Source organism: Meyerozyma guilliermondii, genomic scaffold, assembly GCF_000149425.1.
Source record: "Meyerozyma guilliermondii ATCC 6260 scaffold_1 genomic scaffold, whole genome shotgun sequence".
NCBI lineage: Eukaryota > Fungi > Ascomycota > Pichiomycetes > Serinales > Debaryomycetaceae > Meyerozyma > Meyerozyma guilliermondii.
In genome coordinates, this window is record NW_001809800.1 from 1,885,626 (window position 1) to 1,904,958 (window position 19,333).

The 19,333-nt window shown below is 44.0% G+C and overlaps 10 protein-coding genes and 1 non-coding gene across 11 annotated transcripts; 6 read left to right on the forward strand and 5 right to left on the reverse strand. All coding sequences in view use genetic code 12, as the record gives it.

Annotated features, from left to right (window-relative positions):
• Window positions 1–42: 42 nt before the first annotated feature.
• On the reverse strand, window positions 43–2,124 carry PGUG_01081 (uncharacterized protein; the record flags this gene model as incomplete). The annotated part of the gene is made up of 1 exon (XM_001487654.1): window positions 43–2,124. The coding sequence occupies one exon, from the start codon at window positions 2,122–2,124 to the stop codon at window positions 43–45; it is 2,082 nt and encodes a 693-aa protein (XP_001487704.2).
• A 217-nt stretch (window positions 2,125–2,341) lies between these two features.
• On the reverse strand, window positions 2,342–3,814 carry LYP1 (Lyp1p; the record flags this gene model as incomplete). Its single annotated transcript, XM_001487655.1, has 1 exon — window positions 2,342–3,814. One exon carries the CDS (start codon window positions 3,812–3,814, stop codon window positions 2,342–2,344), a length of 1,473 nt encoding a protein of 490 aa, XP_001487705.2.
• An 886-nt stretch (window positions 3,815–4,700) lies between these two features.
• Window positions 4,701–5,816, forward strand: GLN1 (glutamate--ammonia ligase; the record flags this gene model as incomplete). The annotated part of the gene is made up of 1 exon (XM_001487656.1): window positions 4,701–5,816. The coding sequence occupies one exon, from the start codon at window positions 4,701–4,703 to the stop codon at window positions 5,814–5,816; it is 1,116 nt and encodes a 371-aa protein (XP_001487706.1).
• A 167-nt stretch (window positions 5,817–5,983) lies between these two features.
• PGUG_05959 lies at window positions 5,984–6,055 on the forward strand. Its single transcript has one exon. It is a non-coding gene; the product is annotated as a tRNA-His (tRNA).
• A 643-nt stretch (window positions 6,056–6,698) lies between these two features.
• On the forward strand, window positions 6,699–7,796 carry VMA13 (H(+)-transporting V1 sector ATPase subunit H; the record flags this gene model as incomplete). Its single annotated transcript, XM_001487657.1, has 1 exon — window positions 6,699–7,796. One exon carries the CDS (start codon window positions 6,699–6,701, stop codon window positions 7,794–7,796), a length of 1,098 nt encoding a protein of 365 aa, XP_001487707.2.
• A 128-nt stretch (window positions 7,797–7,924) lies between these two features.
• PGUG_01085 (uncharacterized protein) lies at window positions 7,925–11,050 on the forward strand (the record flags this gene model as incomplete). Its single annotated transcript, XM_001487658.1, has 1 exon — window positions 7,925–11,050. The coding sequence occupies one exon, from the start codon at window positions 7,925–7,927 to the stop codon at window positions 11,048–11,050; it is 3,126 nt and encodes a 1,041-aa protein (XP_001487708.2).
• An 830-nt stretch (window positions 11,051–11,880) lies between these two features.
• Window positions 11,881–14,529, forward strand: PGUG_01086 (uncharacterized protein; the record flags this gene model as incomplete). Its single annotated transcript, XM_001487659.1, has 1 exon — window positions 11,881–14,529. The coding sequence occupies one exon, from the start codon at window positions 11,881–11,883 to the stop codon at window positions 14,527–14,529; it is 2,649 nt and encodes an 882-aa protein (XP_001487709.2).
• An 8-nt stretch (window positions 14,530–14,537) lies between these two features.
• On the reverse strand, window positions 14,538–15,536 carry PGUG_01087 (uncharacterized protein; the record flags this gene model as incomplete). Its single annotated transcript, XM_001487660.1, has 1 exon — window positions 14,538–15,536. One exon carries the CDS (start codon window positions 15,534–15,536, stop codon window positions 14,538–14,540), a length of 999 nt encoding a protein of 332 aa, XP_001487710.2.
• A 63-nt stretch (window positions 15,537–15,599) lies between these two features.
• PGUG_01088 (uncharacterized protein) lies at window positions 15,600–16,253 on the forward strand (the record flags this gene model as incomplete). The annotated part of the gene is made up of 1 exon (XM_001487661.1): window positions 15,600–16,253. One exon carries the CDS (start codon window positions 15,600–15,602, stop codon window positions 16,251–16,253), a length of 654 nt encoding a protein of 217 aa, XP_001487711.2.
• PGUG_01089 (uncharacterized protein) lies at window positions 16,254–17,600 on the reverse strand (the record flags this gene model as incomplete). Its single annotated transcript, XM_001487662.1, has 1 exon — window positions 16,254–17,600. The coding sequence occupies one exon, from the start codon at window positions 17,598–17,600 to the stop codon at window positions 16,254–16,256; it is 1,347 nt and encodes a 448-aa protein (XP_001487712.2).
• A 209-nt stretch (window positions 17,601–17,809) lies between these two features.
• Window positions 17,810–18,718, reverse strand: RCA1 (Rca1p; the record flags this gene model as incomplete). Its single annotated transcript, XM_001487663.1, has 1 exon — window positions 17,810–18,718. One exon carries the CDS (start codon window positions 18,716–18,718, stop codon window positions 17,810–17,812), a length of 909 nt encoding a protein of 302 aa, XP_001487713.1.
• Between the last annotated feature and the right edge of the window lie 615 nt (window positions 18,719–19,333).

Here is a 19,333-nt window from a genome sequence, read left to right on the forward strand (position 1 = left end):
AGTGAATATATAACTTATATGACGTAAACTGTGTATTAATATCTACTTGGAGTCTGAACCACCAGAGTCTGAATCACGACCGTCTGAGTCAACGACGGTGTCGTCAGAACCTGCGTCTGAATCTCCGTCTGATTCCTTGGTCTGTTTCAAATGTTCCGCTTCTATTACGTGGTTGGGGTCTTCCACCACCACGATCTTCTCTTCATCATCGTACTCGTTGACAATTACTCGCGCACGATCATTGACTTCTTCTCCTTGTCCATTATCTTGGTGTTCCTTCTCTTCTTCATTACCTTGGTCTTTCTTCTCTCTCTCCTGCTCAATCTTGCGCTCCAATGCCTCGCGTGCCTGGTATGCCACATTAGCTTTGGCTCGCACGAGTCGCAAATACTCTTCATTGTCGTGAGTGAGGAACCCAACATGATAATGGATGTCTCTAAAATACTTGTCCCATTCACTTAAAGCACTGGGTACAATTTTGTTGTCGGCTTCAAAGTACTTCGACTTGTAAGCATTGGCTTCGTCGTAAATCTTATCGCGGATTTTAAAAATCTGTTCCTTGGTCTTGTGGAATTGTTTCCACGCTTGCCATCCCAATGCTTCGTCAAAGTTCTCTTCCACCTCCATGAAGGAGAGAAGGGCCGTCAACCGGTTGGAAAATTCCAGTACCGTGACATCAGCAAATGATTCCAATATATCTATGGTGTTCTGAATGGCTTCAAAATACTTGACTATTACATCTTTCTGTGCATCGGCAAGCATTTGTTGAACTGACGAAAGTGCTTCCAGCGACTCTTCAGTTGCTGCTGAGATTCCATCTCTCATATCTTGTCTTGATACACCAAATTCTGAGGGAAGTTCATTGGACTCTTGAATATCACTGACATCCTTGTTAATATCGCTGATCATCTGATTGAGCTTCTTGTAATGTTCATAGTTATTTTGTTGCACTCCTTTCAAGGTGTCTGAAATTGGCCCCTTGACCTTTTCCATTATCTGATTCAACTGTGGCAAGAAATCACTCTCAAGACTGTTGTAAGCGAGCTGAAGAGTTTTGTCCACCTTAGACTGCCAGTAGTCAAGCTCTTCGTTGAGTAAATGTTGATGCGAGTTTTCGCTCACTTCATTGTTGCCCAGCTCGTGCGACTCAGAAACGACAGTGATGGTGGAGGTAATGAGTACTGTCGAGGGCTCAGAATCAGACTCTGAGTCGTAAACTTCATCGTACTCGGTTTCTTCCGTTGCAGTCTCCTCCGTTGGTGCGTCTTCCGTTGGAGCCTGTTTGCTTGATTCGGGTTTTGTAGATTCTTCGACTTCTTGAATAATTTCCTTGACCACATCCGCCACGTTCTTTTCCCTGCTGATAAATTTAGCCTTCAAGTTGTCCAATGGCTTTATTAACCCCTTGAGTTCAGACTTGAGAAAATGGGACTTTTCTTGCAAAGATGTGCTCCGTTCGGCCAAAGACAGGAAAAGTTTGCCTATGCCTTCAAACACAACGTCTAAACCAAGTACAATATAGTAGTGTCTCACGTTTTGGCCAAACGCACTGGTGGACAATTTGTACCACGTCGAGTGAACATGAGGAGCCACATGAGCTCTATAGAACTCACCGAAGTACACCGTGCTGCGTATTTGAAGAACTTTGAGGTGGTGTTTCAAATTCTCAAACGCCACACCGAAATGGCCCTTTGCGTGGGCACTATAATGGGCATAAAGACCACTTGATTTGGGAATTATGACGTGTTCAACATACTTCAGGAACTGATAAGTGTATCCAGACACGATCACGTACGGTTCGTACAAAGCTGAAGAGACCTTGGCCGAAACGCCGTAAGAATTATCGACATTTCGAATGATTTCGGTGCCTTTTTCGATATTAGGAACCACGTATTTTCCATACGATTTAGAGATCCCCAACTTAGTATCGTACTCCTGGATCACAGGGTTGTTCTCTACGAACGAAACAACAACATTGAGTTGTTTACAGGCGAAATGGTCAACAAAATTAAGGGATTTGGTGTCAAACACAGACGTGTGTGGACAAGCAAAATGGAGTAAATATGTCACATAAGTAAGAAACAAGGTTGGAACTAAAATCCACAGGATACAATTTCGAGCCATGGTTAGTGGATTGGCTTGAAGATCGATGTGTGGCGCTGGAGCCGTTAAAGAAAATGATGACCGTGTTTGAATATTGATCACAGCAGAAAAAATAAATCATCAGTCACGTGACGCACGGCGAGAAGGAGATGCAGATATGGAAGAGATAAAGTTAGAGTTGAGAAGTTAAAGTTAAGTAAATACCCGGCATAGCCCGGTTAAAATTTAAATTCTATATCTAGAGCAACTGTATATTCTCGAAAGGAACCAAAAGTTGGTTTTTTGGTCGCCATTGGATACCCCAGAGTGCAATGAAGAGAAAGACGCTTAAGTAGCTTGCAATGAACGACGACCAAGAAAAATTGAAAAACACCACGAATCCGTTGACGAGAAGGATCACAGCTGTGTTTATCCCTGCGTACCATGACCAAAAGGTAGAAGTCTGGGTGTCAAATTCAAGACTCAAAATGGCTGCAAATCGAACATGGGAAAAGGCAGAACAGCACCACATCAAGAGACCGGCGCAAGCGCAGATGTTCAAGAGCCACAGAAACACTATTTCCACCGAGTGGAAGCCTGTGGCCAAGGAAACCAAGCCGAAACTTGCGGTGACAAGAACGGCAGTGACGGGGACTCCGAATTGATTTTTCTGTTTGAAACGTTTTGGGACAATTTCGAGTGCTAGAAAGCAGCGGGAACCAAAGTATATGTTTGAGTTTGCAGCCGATAGAATTGAAAAGAAAATGACCAAATTGATGATATGAAGAAGGGCCGAGCCTGGGGCCAAACCAGCATTGAGTAAAGCGAGAATAAACGGCGACGAAAAGATAGAATCGTCCGAGAGTAGCAACCGAGGATCACTGGCGTCCACGAGTAAAGTGAGTAGAACAACGCTAAGGATGTAAAACACCAAAATTCGAAAATAGATTGCCCTGACTGATTTGGGAATTGATGTGTGTGGATCCTCCATATCACCAGCAGTGATAGCTACAGACTCCGACAGTTGGAATGTGAATGCAGCAGACACAAGCAGCGCCATAAGTGCAAGAATTCTTGACGAAACCGCACCTTCTACCAAAATGCCATTTCCCCATGGATGGTGCCAATTTTGAAACCCAATTGCTTCAGTACCCAAACCTAATATAGCGCCAACGCAGATGGCGGTCCAAAGCACCAAAGCGGCCACTTTAACTAGGGTAATGTAGAATTCGACCTCGGCATAGTAGGACACATGCAACAAGTTGAGGGCAGTAAGAATAAGCCAAATCCCCAACGAAACCACCTGGGGACACGTGTGGGCCCACGGAACCCAAAACAGAAGCACCTGAGCCAATATGGTCAATTCCAATGCAAGAGTCATGGACCAAGAAAACCAATAAATGCCACTATTTGCAGCACCAATTTGCGGCGAAAGAAACATAGCTGGAAACCTGCAAAGTGACCCAGTCAAAGGGAGAACCCGTGTCATTTCCCCTAGTGCCCGGATAACCCCGTAACATACACTTGAGACGTATAAGTACGCCACTATGGCAATAAAGGGACCATGAACCAAACAGGTTTTCACGCCTACAAAAAGCCCAGTTCCTACTGTGCCACCAATGGCAAGCATGGTGACCTGGCGGGCGGTGAGGGACCTCGAGCCATCAGCAATGTTACGAGGATCATTGTCAGTTGGCAATGCTGTTATCCGTAGCAACGGCTGAGATTCCATTGCCGTGTATACAGGAGCGAGAGTGAAATTTGTTCGCGGGGTAGGATAAGAATCGTGCGAATCGTGCGAATCGTGCGAATCGCCCGAGGCGCAGGCTGGGGTTTAGCGGGAGGATGGAGGTTCGGGAATAGGATGGGGTTTAGTGAAGTTGGAAAATTGCTTTGGGAAGTTCAAGTTTGCTCGATTTGGATTGAACTAGTTTCTTAAAGGAATGTTTTTGGCGGTTTGTAGTGTTCTTGGTTTGTCTTGGGTTGTCTTGGTTTGTACTTGGTTTAATTTAGCTAGTTTAATTTCTTAGTTTCTTGTCCTGTCTCTCGCTAATCCTCGGATCACTTACATAATACACTTCCGCTACTCCGAAAATCTCTGGTGACAGACACCTCAAATCAGGATACTTTCACAAAAATTCCCCCATTTTCCTTATCTTGCATCGATATCGTTTGTGAGGGGCTGTCGGTGGTAACATCATGCAGCCCATTGGCCAACTTGCATTCGTTGGGTGTCCTGATAATGCAGGCGCCGGAGGGTGGTGTCCGGCGGCGGCCGGCGCGCGCCGCTGTGATTGGCTATGATAAGGTCGCAATCGGCTGTCTTGTGCAAATACACCCGTCGAACCAGGATTCGACCGGAAAAAGCAATTCTACGCATATAGGGCGGAACTAGATATCATATATAAGTGATATCCAATCGCACTTTTCCTATTAGAGGTTACTACTTCTATATCATCCACTTCTAAAAAAAACTATAGGGTTTCACTCATCCCTGAACAAATATATACACTACAAAATCGTTTTTGTTTGTGTTTTGACTCTGCTTGTGTGTCATTAATTTTTTTTTGAGAAATTAATTTTGAATTTGAATTCAAAAAATTAACAGTTCGTTTATCATGTCTGTACCAAATACTGAACAAACTGCCATTCTTCAGAAGTATCTTGACCTTCCCCAAAGAGGTAAGGTGTTGGCTGAATACATCTGGATTGACGCTGATGGTGGAATGAGATCTAAAACTAAGACTTTGGACAAAAAACCATCGTCGGTTGAGGATCTTCCAGAATGGAATTTTGATGGTTCGTCGACTGGACAAGCTCCAGGTCACGATTCCGACGTCTACTTGAGACCTGTCAAGTTTTACCCCTGTCCATTCAGAAGAGGTGACAACTTGATTGTGTTGGCTGAATGTTGGAACAATGACGGTACTCCCAACAAATTTAACCACAGACATGAATGTGCCAAGTTAATGAAGGCACATGAAGAAGAGTCTGTTTGGTTTGGTTTGGAACAAGAATACACCTTGTTTGACCAATATGACCAGGTTTACGCTTGGCCAAAGGGTGGTTTCCCAGCTCCTCAAGGTCCTTACTACTGTGGTGTTGGTACCGGAAAGGTGTACGCTCGTGATTTGATCGAGGCTCACTACAGAGCTTGTTTGTACGCTGGTATCAACATCTCCGGTATCAACGCCGAGGTGATGCCTTCGCAATGGGAATTCCAAGTTGGTCCATGCCAAGGAATTGACATGGGTGATGAGTTGTGGCTTGCTCGTTATCTCTTGATGAAGGTTGGTGAAGAATTTGGTGTCAAGGTGTCGTTGCACCCTAAACCATTGAAGGGAGATTGGAATGGTGCTGGATGCCACACCAATGTTTCCACCAAGGTCATGAGACAAGAGGGTGGAATGAAGTACATCGAAGATGCCATCTCCAAGTTGGCTAAGAGACACAAGGAACACATGTTGTTGTATGGTGCCGATAACGAACAGAGATTGACTGGTCGTCATGAAACCGCATCCATCGAGTCTTTCTCATCTGGTGTTGCCAACAGAGGTGCTTCCGTGAGAATCCCAAGATCTGTCGCCAAGGAGGGTTACGGATACTTTGAGGACAGAAGACCTGCTTCCAACATAGATCCTTACTTGGTGACTGGAATTATGGTTGAAACCATTTGTGGATCTATTCCTGATGCCGACATGGCCAAGGAATATGCCAGAGAATCGTCTGACTAAATAAATAGGTGCTAATTGTAATAGAAGAAACATTCGAGTGTGATTGATGTAGAAGACTCCCTTGGAGTCTTCTTAAAGTGTCGTCTGTATTTTATCTGAAGTGTCGTATTCAGTATTATCTGAGGTGTCGCATTTAGTTACTCCAAATTGTTAAGCTATCACAATTCGCCGATCTAGTATAGTGGTTAGTACACTTCGTTGTGGCCGAAGAAACCCAAGTTCGATTCCTGGGATCGGCAATTTTTTCAGCTCTTTTTTAATTTACTTAAAAGAAGCAAATAGCTTACTGTTCAGGATAAGATCCATATAAGATCCTCATACCACTTACTCAGACCCCTACCTCTCGTCAATTGCTTCTTCGCTTTAAGAGGTTGTCTATCTGGGTCGTGCGAAAATCACTTTTCATTATCGCTCACGGGAATCTCCACGGAGCCATACAACAGTCATGACTGTAGAATACGTAAGTTAACAGCATTGAGGGCTATTCCAGTGAGATTTGAGATCTATGTCCTCCAAAGAATTTAATAGGCACTTATTTTTCACCATTTACTAACACAGTCGCCACTCATTCTTGATAGCAGTTTTTACACGGACACCAAAAACGTCGTCAGGGAGAGAATAATTCCTTGGGAAGGGTTATTTCGTGCTGGAGTGATCTCTGAGGATGATACAAACCACATCAAGATTTTGGAAAAACAATCTCCCGAGAATAAAGTGAAAACTGTGCTGTCGCAACTTGCTCTTTACTCCAACACTCTCCTTAACTTGTTGAACAAATTGGATGTAAATGGAAGAGATGACGTGTTGAAGAATATCTTGGTGTTGTTGAATGATTTGTTATTGGAATTGCCAAATCAAGAGTTCATCGACTCACTTTTGGCCATGTCGAAGGTGGACCCTTCGCTCCCATATGATCCATTTTTGAAGCATTTGGGCAATAATGACAATTATATCAAGGCATTGTGCTTGCACAGCTTGACAATTCTCCTTTCTAAAGCCGACAAACAAGGCAATTCGGGTGCTGAAATCGATAACGAGGTTTTGATTAAACTTTTCGATACGTTGTCTTCGAACCATTTCATCGGTAGCAACGAGTCTAGTTATCAAGCAATTGGAATCCAGATCTTGCAAGAGTTGGTAATAAGCAAGAATTTCAGACAGGTGTACCAGAAACACAATTTAGTTTCCAATTTCAAGTCCATAAACCACTTGATTTCCAACCTGGCTAGACTTCCCAATTCGTCCAGTTTACAGTTATCTTACAACGTATTGTTGACTACGTGGGTTTTGTCGTTCAGCGCAGACATTAATAGGCTATTGATTCACAACTACCCGGATCTCATTGGCAGCCTCTTGACCATCTCCAAGGACTCCATCAAATTGAAGATTGTCAGAATGGCGGTTTCCATTTTAAAGAACTTTGTCTCAGTGTCAAGTAGCGAGAGCGACAAGTTCAGAACCATCAAAATCATCTTGTTTGATGATGGACTTTCCATAATGAAGACTTTGCAGGAACGTAAATTTGCCTCGAGCGGTAGCGATGATGAACTTTCCAATGATTTGCAATATCTCGTCGACACTTTGAGCGAAGTTGTTTCTGAAAAATTGTCGTCTCTAGATGAGTATCTCACCCAGCTCGACAATCCCAACCTCATCAGTTGGTCTTCTCCAGTGCATAAATCGTCTCAATTCTGGTTAGAAAATTCGGGTAAATTCAAGGACAATTCTTTCAAACTCGTCAAGCGGATCTTTCAGATATTGGACCTGGAGGCCCATGTGCCAGCCAAGGTGATTTTGTTGAACAATCTTCAATCTTTAATCAAAAATTTGGGCCAAGATTTGGTCAAGTTCATCAACGAAGCCAACGGTGGTGCGTATAAATTGCGTATTATGACGCTCTTAGACAAAAATGATGGTGATAACGAATTGAAGTATGAGGCTTTGAAAACGATACAACTCTTGGTGGGCCATAACTTTTAAGTAGAAAAGATTATATTCTCTTGTGGTGTATGCACTCGCAACCGTCTATTATATGCACTCTTGTTCATCAGTTTTACGCGCACTGATCTCAAATCTTTAAAACCACTAAACAATCACAACATGCAGTTATGTCATACCTAGGAATGCAATACCAGGCAAACCGACTAGCCACGTTTGAGAACGGAGTGCGAGAAGGCAAGAATAAGAAAAGGCAATACTGGACATATGAGCTTCCAGATAGACATCATTTAGCGGAATTTGGATTTTATTTCACGCCAACAAAAGTTTATAATGACCAAATTACTTGTTTCTGTTGCAAAAAGAAAGAGAAGAACATCGAGGGCGTTGAGAATATAGCGGAATACCACCTCAAAAACAACCCAAAGTGTGCTTTCGCACATATTATTATGGCCCAGTACAATCATTCAATTGAGGGAAGCGATGCTTTCTGGCAAAGTGACCAAGCTGAAGTTCTTAGAGAACCATTTAGTAGAAGTGCGGTGGCTTTACGACGGAGAACGTTTGGTAAATATTGGCGTTTTGACAATGGAGCTCCTGTATCAGCGACCAGCCAGGCATTGGCAAAAGCAGGGTTTTTCTATTGTCCAGTTGACCAAGGAGATGACCGTACTCAGTGCGTTTACTGCAAGTTTTGCCTTGAAGGATGGAGTGAAGAAGACGATCCACTCGAAGAACATAGAAAGTACCAAAGTGATTGTTACCTACTTCATTGTGCACTGAAATTACCTGTGAAGCAAACTACGAAACCTATGCGAAGACACTTGAGAGAAGGCTCGGCATCTCTCTCTGAAGGAGAAGGAATGTCGAACGCGACTACAGATGGCGAGTTTTCCGATGCAAATTTTACCCTGGCAGACAACCAACTAAAGGTCGATCAGGCCCTAAAAATCCAGGCCACAGATGAGGCTAGCGCAGTTTGCAATCTTTCCGCTCTGGAAGAACCTGAAGAAGAAGTCGAACCTCGACGAAAAAGTCGGCGTCTTCATAAAAATACTGTACCAGACACGAGCCAAGAGGAAGGTCATCTGTCCCTCCTTCTCTCTGACACGGAGACGAAGTTGGAATCTCGAGTGTATGGTTCCAAGAGAAAAAGAAGAAGGGCAACTCCCAGCTTATCTGAACGTAATGGTGTCGTTCATGACTCTCTAGAAAGTGACAAAGATTTGCTTTTTAGTAACAAACTGGGACCAGCGGAGGAACAAAGCTCAATAAATCTCTCGAGTCAGCAGTCAACGGATGCAAACAAAGTCCCCGAAAGTTCAAGTGATGAGATTTATGTTAGTGAAAGCACCAGGAATGTTGAAACCTCCGCTTCGTTTGCGGCTACGGAGAGCGGTGAGACTGACTCACCAATTTCAGAAGACTCATCATTTGAACCTTCGACGAAAAGGAGGAAGTCAGCCAAAAAGCCAGCGAAGAAAGATGTTTCCAAGCTTAATTCAACCACAAGTAAGCCGCAATCTCAAAAAACCAAAGCTAAAGATCCCTTCGAGACCTCATTTGATGAGACCCGATTTAACGATGTGTTGAAGTCTCCCAAAAAGGCTTCCAAAATCAAATTGAGGTCCAGACTATCTCAGCAACCAGAGCTTGATATCGAGAGGAACCTCGGTGATTATGACGACAATCATTTGAATTCAATTGAGCACGAAGTGGGGCATATATTTAATGGAAGCGCAGTTAAGGTTGAGAAAAGGGATCCCAAAAAGATGGTAGAAGCTAGCAAGGAGAAGCAAAAGAGAAATGTCAATCTTGACTCGTCTTTACACGATATTTCGGGAGGTATATTTGACCTTGAAAAGTCTTTTGATGAAAATAAGAAGCGACAACTGGAATACAATCTTGTTATAAAGGATGAGTCTCTAAAGTTCAAGGATGCTACATCACAGGAACACATGGACAGAGATCACAAAACCATGGATTTTAATACTGATCAAAATAATGATAAGCCTTTTCGTGTCGCTTCGCCCAATAATGCCTCAGAAGCAACGGAACCAAAAGAAGCCGAAGAAATACCTCCAAAGTCAACATCAAGGTACTACACAAGTCTCTTTAGTGACTCCTCTAGCGAAGCATCATTTAGGGAGAACACTGCGCCGAGAAAAGTCGATTCTCCTTTACACCAACATGAGTCTGATCCTAAGGATGAATCGGAGCATAAACCTGCTTCTAAGCCTGATGCTAAACCTGATCCCGAATCTAGACATATGCCTGATCCTATGCCTGATCCCAAGTCTGATCGAAATACTGAAAACACTTCTAAGGACTCTGATGAGAAGTCTGCTCATACATCAGATAAGTTTGACCCCTCTACAAAGGATGCCCCATCAAATGCAATCGGTGAAATATCAAAGGTAAATGCTAAATCACCCATCTCTCCTTCTGTTTCAAATGACGGCCACGAGTCCTCTAAAAGTGCCAGTGAAGAGTCCAAGCTAACGGCACCAAACGACCACTCTTCAGCAACCAGCAAAAATGCGTCCTCGGCGCTGATAAATGCTGAGATTCAAGAAAAAAACCGTACTTCTACGGCTGCACCAACTTCGGTAAACCACAGCTTGGTAAGACTGCCAGTAGAGATGCCAAATAAGGAAAGATACCGAAGCTCACCAATCTTGGAGTCTTCAGTTCAGAACTTGCGAAAACTGCCAGCGAAGAGCCCTCATGTCAATTCTTCTCAGATAGATATTCGGAAATCTATTTTACCAGAGTTGTCTTCCAAAGCAGATTTTGCAGCCGAACCTTCACCAACTCACATCTCGACCAACAAAGAACGAGGTGGAAAACCAGCAGAGTCTCCAGATCATAGGAATCAGAAAAGCGAAACACTTCTGGAGCAAATAGACCGCTTCTCTGCCAGTTTCAGCAACGTATTGGAAGCAAGTACACCGCAAAAAAAAGTTGCAGCAGGTCTGCAATCGTGGGTATCAAGACCCCTCTCCCAGCTATTAGAAGTTATAGACAAGCTTGAAGGGGCCTCTGAGTACCTCACTAATATCGTATCGTCAGAGTATGATCTACATAATGATTTTGATGGCCGTCTTACTTCGTTCATCTCTTCGATGCCAGAGGAGGAAGAAGATATGACAATTCAAGAATGGGTCAAACATAATGCAAGCATGTGTCGGAAAGTGGCCAAAGAAACATGCAATAGTCTCATCGAAACATACAGGGAAGAATTCAATCGAGCTTTGCGTATACTTGAATCACTACCTACATCGGACTCACCATAATGAGAAAGTCATTGTCACCTCGATAATTCATACACTATAAATCGCTATTTCATTGGTGTCTTGTTTCACATTGTAGAAACTAACTTTTTTTCTTTCATTTTTTCATGAAACTTCTCTAAAGAGAGACCCATACATGTATAGGGGTCATTTTGTCGTAGTAAAGTTCAAATGTTGTGAAGTATTTCAAAGCTGTGAAGTTCAGTGTGTCATAGCTTGCTTAGCTATGTATAAGAATACTAGAGGGTCCTAACGAATTTGCATGTCCCTTTATGCCCCATATAGCGTGGCTGCGAAATTTACTTTCAATCCAAAGACCAAAAGTGTCAAATCCAGGCGATGAACTACAATTTCTGGTACATCAGTAGCTTGTTGGAGTGAGGACCTGGTTTTTTTGCTGGTATTCCAGTATTTTAGCCCGATGGTCAGACTAGTTTCTGCTACAGCCACTGTCTTTATCTTAACATTCTTCGTGCCAAAATCGACTAAAGTATGCTACAGATTACACTTCCTACATAATAAAGCGTAACATATCAAAATGAAGAATCAAGCAAAAGCATATACCAACTCTACATCGGTTACTAGTTATTAACTCTCCAACGGTTTGTTGGTTTATCGGGTTTTGCATCCGTGCACCAGTGTATACCTGCAGGCTACGGAATACTTCACTGACCATTACTAGAGCCGCATTACCAACGGATCACAATCACGTATTTTGGTCACGAAACTTGACAGAACGGACCCCTCGATCCGTGCGAGAGCATTCATACACTTCCAAGTCATTTAGCAAACTCTAGCCCACATTTACATGCTCTGAAACTGAACCATAATCAATGTCATTTTGGCCATTTTCGAATTCGTTCAACAGCAACAGCAAGTTGCGAAAAGTATTGGACCAGATAGTGGACTTGTCGAAGACTACTGTGGACGATTTTCTTCTGGATCCGGAAATTCTGCAAGAACTCGTGAGTGAGCTTCATAGTATCAAAGCATCATACAATAATCGAAAAAATAATGTGCTCCAATTGCAGCTGCAACGGAACCAAGATAGCAATTGGAACGGATCTGATCTGATTTCCGTGACTTCCTCTACCAATGAAAACTCAAGTAATCGAGATGGACAGGGTGCCAAGTTGTTGGAGATTCTTTTGGAACCACATATTCTTACTGGATTTATGAACTATATTGTCGACAGTGTGGAGTTTTTCAATCACCTAAACAAGCACCGGGAACAAGAACAAGTGGAAAAGACCACAAATCTTACGGACCAAGTGATGGTAGAGCAAGCGGAAGTGACAGATAAAAGTGGAGACGAAGAACAAGACGAAGAAGAGTCAGAGGAAGACAGAATACGCCGCTGCATCCTGGTGTCGTCGGAAATTTTATCGGTAGACCTTTGGCTCATTTCGAACCGCATTATAGAAACTCCAGTTATCATGGAAAAGCTTTGGCTGATCCTATACATCCCCCACCTCAGCGACAGCTTGCCCACGGTGACTTATCTTGTGCATATTTTGGATCAGCTCATGGACACAAATAGCATTGAACTCCTCAATTTTGTTCGTCGACAGCCTGACTTGGTCGACATGTTTTTGTCGATGATCGAAGTGCCTATGATTATGGATTTTTTTCTTCGTATTATCCAAACCGATAAGGCTGAGTCGCCCACCGGCATCATAGAAAATTTGGCTCAGCAGAACCTCATTCCCAAATTGATTAGTATACTCAAACCGCATCCGTCTCAGTTTGAAGCTAGTTGTGAGATTCCAAACCATGAGCTTTTTTTCCGCCAAACTGCCGCTGCCGATTTCATGCGTGCTTTGGTGACAATCTCCTCCAATACTGCTTTGGCAACAGTCCTTGAAACGAACATTGGTCCTAATTTGCTCACCCACGAGCTAGTATCTCCTACGATAATCAAGACTATGATCAACGATATCATGCTCTATCAACCTCCTACGGGTCTGACTCGCAACGGTTCGAAAACCAACAAGCACGGGATAAATAATTGCGTCGGAATCATCATCGAGATAATTCGAAAAAACAATTCAGACTACGACTTGAATTGCGGATCTTACAGCTCTTTGTTACAAAATACCAATGGAGATGGCCCCACGGAAGTCAATTCATATGTAATGTTCCAATGGCTTAAAGACTTTGAACAAAACCCGCCCGGCCCTCGTGATCCCATCTACTTGGGCGAGATGTTGGCTATCTTTTCTGACCATCTTGAAGATTTTGTGAGCTTGATGGATACAGCAGAGGAAGAGCCAAACAAGTTGGGTTTCACAAGGTTCAAGGTTGCGGAATTGGTGGCCGAATTGCTTCATTGCAGTAACATGATTTTGCTCAACAGTAAGAAGATTCGAAAGATAATGAAGGTACGAGAACATGTCAGGTTTCAACGTGATAGAAGACTCAAGAAAGCTCTTAAGGAAAGTCTCCCGACTTCTGTTGATCATAAGGATGGCGCTGTAGACGCCTTGGCTTCGGGTCTTGATGATGTTTCTCTCTTTGACTTTAAAATTGACGACGATGAAGATGCCTTGATAATCAGCGACCTACTTTCCTCGCTTGACGAAGATGTTTCTGACGACGATGAGCCTGTAATATCGCCGGAAGAACCTTTTGTTTGCAAGAAACGAGATCTTGAGACCAGAAAGGATCCATGTGTCGGCGACTACTTTAAAATCAAGCTAACGGACCTGAACATCGTGCTGCAAATTATCGGCAACTTCACCAAGTTTCCATGGCACAATTTTTTCCATAATGTGGTGTTTGACTTGATCCAGCAGGTTTTCAATGGAAAACTCAACTCCTATAACTCGTTCATTATCGTGGACTTATTTCGTCCCGAAAAGCACAATCTTACAAAAATGGTTGTGGATGCATACCGTGATGCTGGCGAACCTCGACCCGGTTATATGGGTCACCTTATTCTCATTAGTGAAGAAATCGTCAAATTTACTTCACTCTACAAGCCTGACTTGATCTCGCCGGTAATAGTGAGTGCTGTGAGCACACCAGATTGGGAGTGGTTTGTCGGCGATGTTCTACTCAAGACCAGAGAACTGTACAATGTTGTACTAGGAGCCGAATCAGAAGAGGGAACTACCGCTGGAAATGACGAAGACGAGAACGAATCGTATGGGTTTGATTCCTCTACTGTGGGGTACATTGATTTGGGAGCATACGAAGGAAAGGCCAAGAAAAGTGCTATATTGCTTGGAGACCGAACGAACCACGACTTATTTATTAACGAAGAAGGACATGACATAGAAGATGAAACAATTGATCATCAAGTTCCTGACGTTGGAAGAATGTCGCCTGGGAACCTTGCGACGATGAACGACGAGCTCGAAGGCGATGAGGACACATCTCGAGATTACGACGATGTGGAGAACCTTTCTGGATCCGACTCGTCAGACGACGAAGAGGACGATGGAAATAAGTTGCGGCGGGTACCAAAGCATAATGAATAGCTTATATATCATTTGCGCTTACGAGCGTTGGGTCTTCCGTAGACCACTTTTCCGTTCGGCAACTCGATGCGCTCACCTTTCTTCTTCTTCTTTTTGATTTCCTGGGGTTCTGATTCCGAGACAGGTTTGGGAGGTGGACTCAAGTCTATAATACCCAAAACTTTGCCTAGCGAAATGTTCCACAAATATACAGGGAGTGTCACCAACACCGATTCTTTTATACTGGGATTGACATTGACGTCGTTTTCGTCGATCAAGATTCGTTCTCCATCGTGAACGAGAAAAATTTCACCCAGGGCAGAAACTATAAATTCCTTGCCATTGGCATCATTTTGGATTTTTCTATCGCTTCCGTCCGCCGGAGGAACCGCCGAGCCACCCCAGGCCAGATTTTTCAAGTCGGTTTTCAAGTTGACAATTCTCTTGTAATCTTGGCTTCTGCTGATTTTGAGTGCGACCCACTGCAAAACTCCTACCAAAATGTAGAGCATAAAAACAGTCAAAACAAGCCCAGGGCGAAATTTGGAGTAGTAGTAGCCAGTACCCTTCCATTTGGGAAACCCTTTATCGAGAAAGTAGTCGTATCTGCGTTTTAAAGACTGGTCTCTTAGTATATTTCCAACTAGAGAAAGCCGTTGAAACCGCTCTTCGGCCGTTTTCCGGGCACTTTTCGAGCTTCCGCCAACCTTGTCTGGGTGCAATTGACGCGATTTACGCCTATATGCTTTGGAAATTTCTTGAACGGTGGCAGATCGATCGAGGTCCAACCACGAGTAAAAAGTGGAGCCCTCACCCAAGTCGTGTGTGACTTTATCGTTCAAACCAAAGATCTCGTAGTCCTCCTTGGTCCACGCAAGGCAGAAGGACACGAGCACTAGCCATGAAACTGTATAGAAGAGCTTCATTTTGTGACCATCAGTAAAGTTGAAGTTGTTCGCGAAGTGAAATATTCGCGAGAATATTTCTCGAAATAATTGAGATTGAAATTTGAGAATTGAATTTAGCATAGCAGCGCTTAAGTATAAGTGCCACAACAACCACAAATAACAACAAATTACCGATTTACCATTATGCCATATTCCCTTTCATTTCCCGAAAAATGTCTTTTCTACGTTAATATCGTGGCGATGACTCTTTGGTTCTGCTGCTTGGTAAGATTCATGGTGCTTCTTCCTCTCGTTGGAAGACGGTTTTTACCCGGGGGAATTGCTGATTTCTTTCACACGGTGGCATTGATCCCACTATTAACGTATTTTGTTGTTCGAATCACAAAATGGAATGTTTTGAAGCTCCGCAAAAATGCCGTGTTCAGCTGGGGTCTTTTTAATGCTCTACACATGGCATGGATATGCTACGGAGTCATCTACCCACACCCCAAGATTGCAAAACATACTACCTACTCGCTTATATTGTTCTCGTGGTGTGTTCTGAACACGATTCAATATGCCCATTATGCATTTTTCGTCAAGACAAAACGAAGCCCCACATGGCTCAGATGGAGTGCTTACAACAGTTTTTACTTGACGTTTCCTCTTGGTGTGATTGGAGAATTGGGCCAGATTTTCTTGAGCTTGACGTTTGTGGAAGAAGCACTGTTTTTGGACTGGTCCATAAGGCTCACGGCGGTATTATTCGTGCCTGTTGCATACGCTTTTTACAAGCACCTCAGGGAAAAGGCTGCCTATCATGGACGTCCTGGACGTAACTCCGTCGCCAGGCAGTAATTACACCTTGACATTCAAACGGGCACCCACAATTGAAGCACGACTGAGAATCCAGAAAAATGTTCCGGTGACGAGCAAGACACCAACTACCCCCACAAACACAGTATAGTTGTGCACGGACCCGTTGCCAATGATGGCGGCGCCAATGGGCAAACCCACCAAGTTTCCAAGACTGAGGACCGCATTTAAGATTCCGTATCTTTCTCCAAACTCGGAAACCGGACTAATTTGGGCAAGACAGGAAGGTACCATGGTCAAGATCAGACCGGAAAAATAGCCTCCCACCGCTGCAAAGGCATAGAGGACTTTGAGACTGGAGCCAAAAGGTAACCAGAGCATAAAAACACAGAGATCAAGCCCGAAAATCATGACAATGTTGACGTTGAATTTGCCATAGTAGTCCGATGCGAGGGCCGGAATCCATCGACCAAGAATACCCGTAGCGTTCCACACGGTAAGTAGCAAGTATGAGGTGGACTCCGACACGCCCTGGGCCATGGCATAGGTAGCAAAATAGGTTAGAATGAGGACAAGCGAAAGTTCGGTGCAAAACACTCCAGTTATCATCAAGGCATAGGTGCGGTTTTTGAGTTTCGAGAGCGAAAAAAGCCCGATTTTGTTGGAAAAGGTCTTCCACTTGGACTCGGAGTCGGCTGGGGGATCGGGTTCACGAGTCAAGCGTTCTCGTGCAAGAATAACCGCACTCACCATGCATCCTAGACACACAAAAGCCAAGGTTCGAATGGCCCAAACGAATCCAGATGTCAGGTACATGTGCCGAAGCATAAGCGGAAACACCAAGCCGCCTACCGAGCCGCCACTGGTAGCTATTCCGGTGGAATTTCCTCGGCGTTTGAAGAACCAGTGGTTGATGACTGCGACCAACGGAGTGAGTCCAACGCCGTTTCCGATCCCGATACAGATAAACGAGAGGATAAAGTGGGATATTTTGGTGCTGCTGGCTGTGCCCATGAGTCCAGCAAAGAGCAAAATCGTGGCAATTACCAAGAGTTCAAGAGCTCCATGGCGGTCAAAAATGGGTCCGATAAAAATGCCAATTGCATAGGCTAGAGCCAAGTAAATGGAGAAAATCCACGCCACACTGGACGCCGCCACGCCTGCCAACTGATGGGTGGAAACATAGGCTTGAATTGCTCCTATGGAGTTTATAAGTCCCATGTTTACAACAAGTCCGAGAAACGATCCACACAATACCAGATAAGCTTTCCAGCCACCATCGGGATAGTTTTCTTCTTCTATGGTAGAAACGGTGTCTGTGTCTGTCGATGTGGTGCGTCGCTGCGAAAGAACGTTTAGGTGGATGTCATTTGTGTGTAATTCTGTCATGTCGATTGTAGTGAATAATTATACAAACTATAGTCTCTGCATATAATCACTGAGTCACTTCAGCCATTCCTTCAGCCAAATGTCTTATCACCGTCTCATTCGTACATCTTTCTTCATTCATACGGCTAGCCGTATTCATTCAATTGTCCTCAGCTCTCGTAATTTGTACAACTGTCCTCAGCATCCTGTCAGCGCAAGCGCTGCCAGAATTATTCAATATCATTGATGCTTGCATCTAACAACGCCCGGAGCCCCGAAAGGTCCACGCCGTTTTTGTCTATAGTTTCTTTGATCACCGCCTTGAACCGGCTGACAAGCGTCTCGTAACGTTGTACTGTTCTGTTCGACGACTCGAGGAGCTTTTCGTATTTCGAAATACTGTCCTGAAGCTGCTGCTGGGCCTGTTTTTTCCGCTGGCGACATTTGGAAGCGGCGACCCGATTTCTCTCCAAAAGCCGTTCTCTTTTCCACGCTGCTGTTCCGGGGATGGGGCCGTCGTTGGGGTTGTAGATTACCTCGTTGTTGTAGATGAGCTGGTGGTTTGGCGGAGGAACTCCAGCGGCACTTATGGGAGTAGATCCATCTTCCGGCGTAGACTGGTGTAGATCCGGATTTAAACCTGGTTTTTCTCCTGGACCCGCGCTGCCTGGTCTACCTAATGGGAGCCTGGCGTCAGCAATGTCGTTGCGGGTATCCATGAACGCTTCATGGTTTGTGATCTGGCCGATTTGTCCGTTGGAGATAGAGAGCCGTTTACGGCGTGGAACCCCGTCGCTGGAGTTGTACGACAACATCATGGTGGAGTCAAAGATGGGCGGGTTTGTTATCGGGTAAGAGTTGAAGTCAAACGGATTATGGTATGGTAATGAAAACTGGGGCGGAAGAGTCTGGGATGGAACTTGGGCTTGAGGTTCGAGCGGATAACTTTGGGAAGGATCGGAAATGGAGTCGAGGTTGCGATTTGGGGGTTTTTGTGGTCTTGTATTTGAAGGTATTTGGGATCTTTGACCATTAATTTTATCCGGTTTGTTTGTAAAGAGATCGAGTTGCTGGTGCTCCTCCGCTGATTGCGGAGGGTGGAAAGCCATTTTGGACATGTTTTTCACCACAAAATTCATATGGAGGTGTTTCAAAACACCGATGCAAAATTGCACTAATTTATATAGTGATCACGAAAATGCACAAAAACAAGCTGAATGTGATAATACCGTAATAAACCCGGGGTTGTATCCAAATCTGGAGGATTTTAGGGAGTGCAAGCCGATTTGAATCACAGGCTGGGGAGGGGGGAAAATAAAATAACCAATGACCAAACGATGATAGAAAATTATTTGAAAACGCGCCCAGGGCAGATAACCAAGCTTAGGACAGGGGTACGTTAATATGCTTTGGAAACAATCGGGTGGCGTTTTTTGTGGTGCGCCTTCCAAGTTTCTTCTCCTTTCGCCAAAATATTTTCGAAATGATATGTGCGGATATTAAGTGAGTGCGGCCAATGGTTACGAATTACTGACAAATACGGATGCGACACCTATTTGGGAGTCGGGGTGGCCAACGGTGCTTTCTTAGCATGCATATTAGCTGATGAATAAGCTACACAAACTATATGCATTAGCCTAAGATGGGTGAGAAAGAGTGGTTGCATCTTTTGGGTTACGAATCTCACATAAGTTATACGACCTTTTCATGCGGACCCGATTGCCCAAAACGCAGGGCCGGAATGTGGAAGTGTC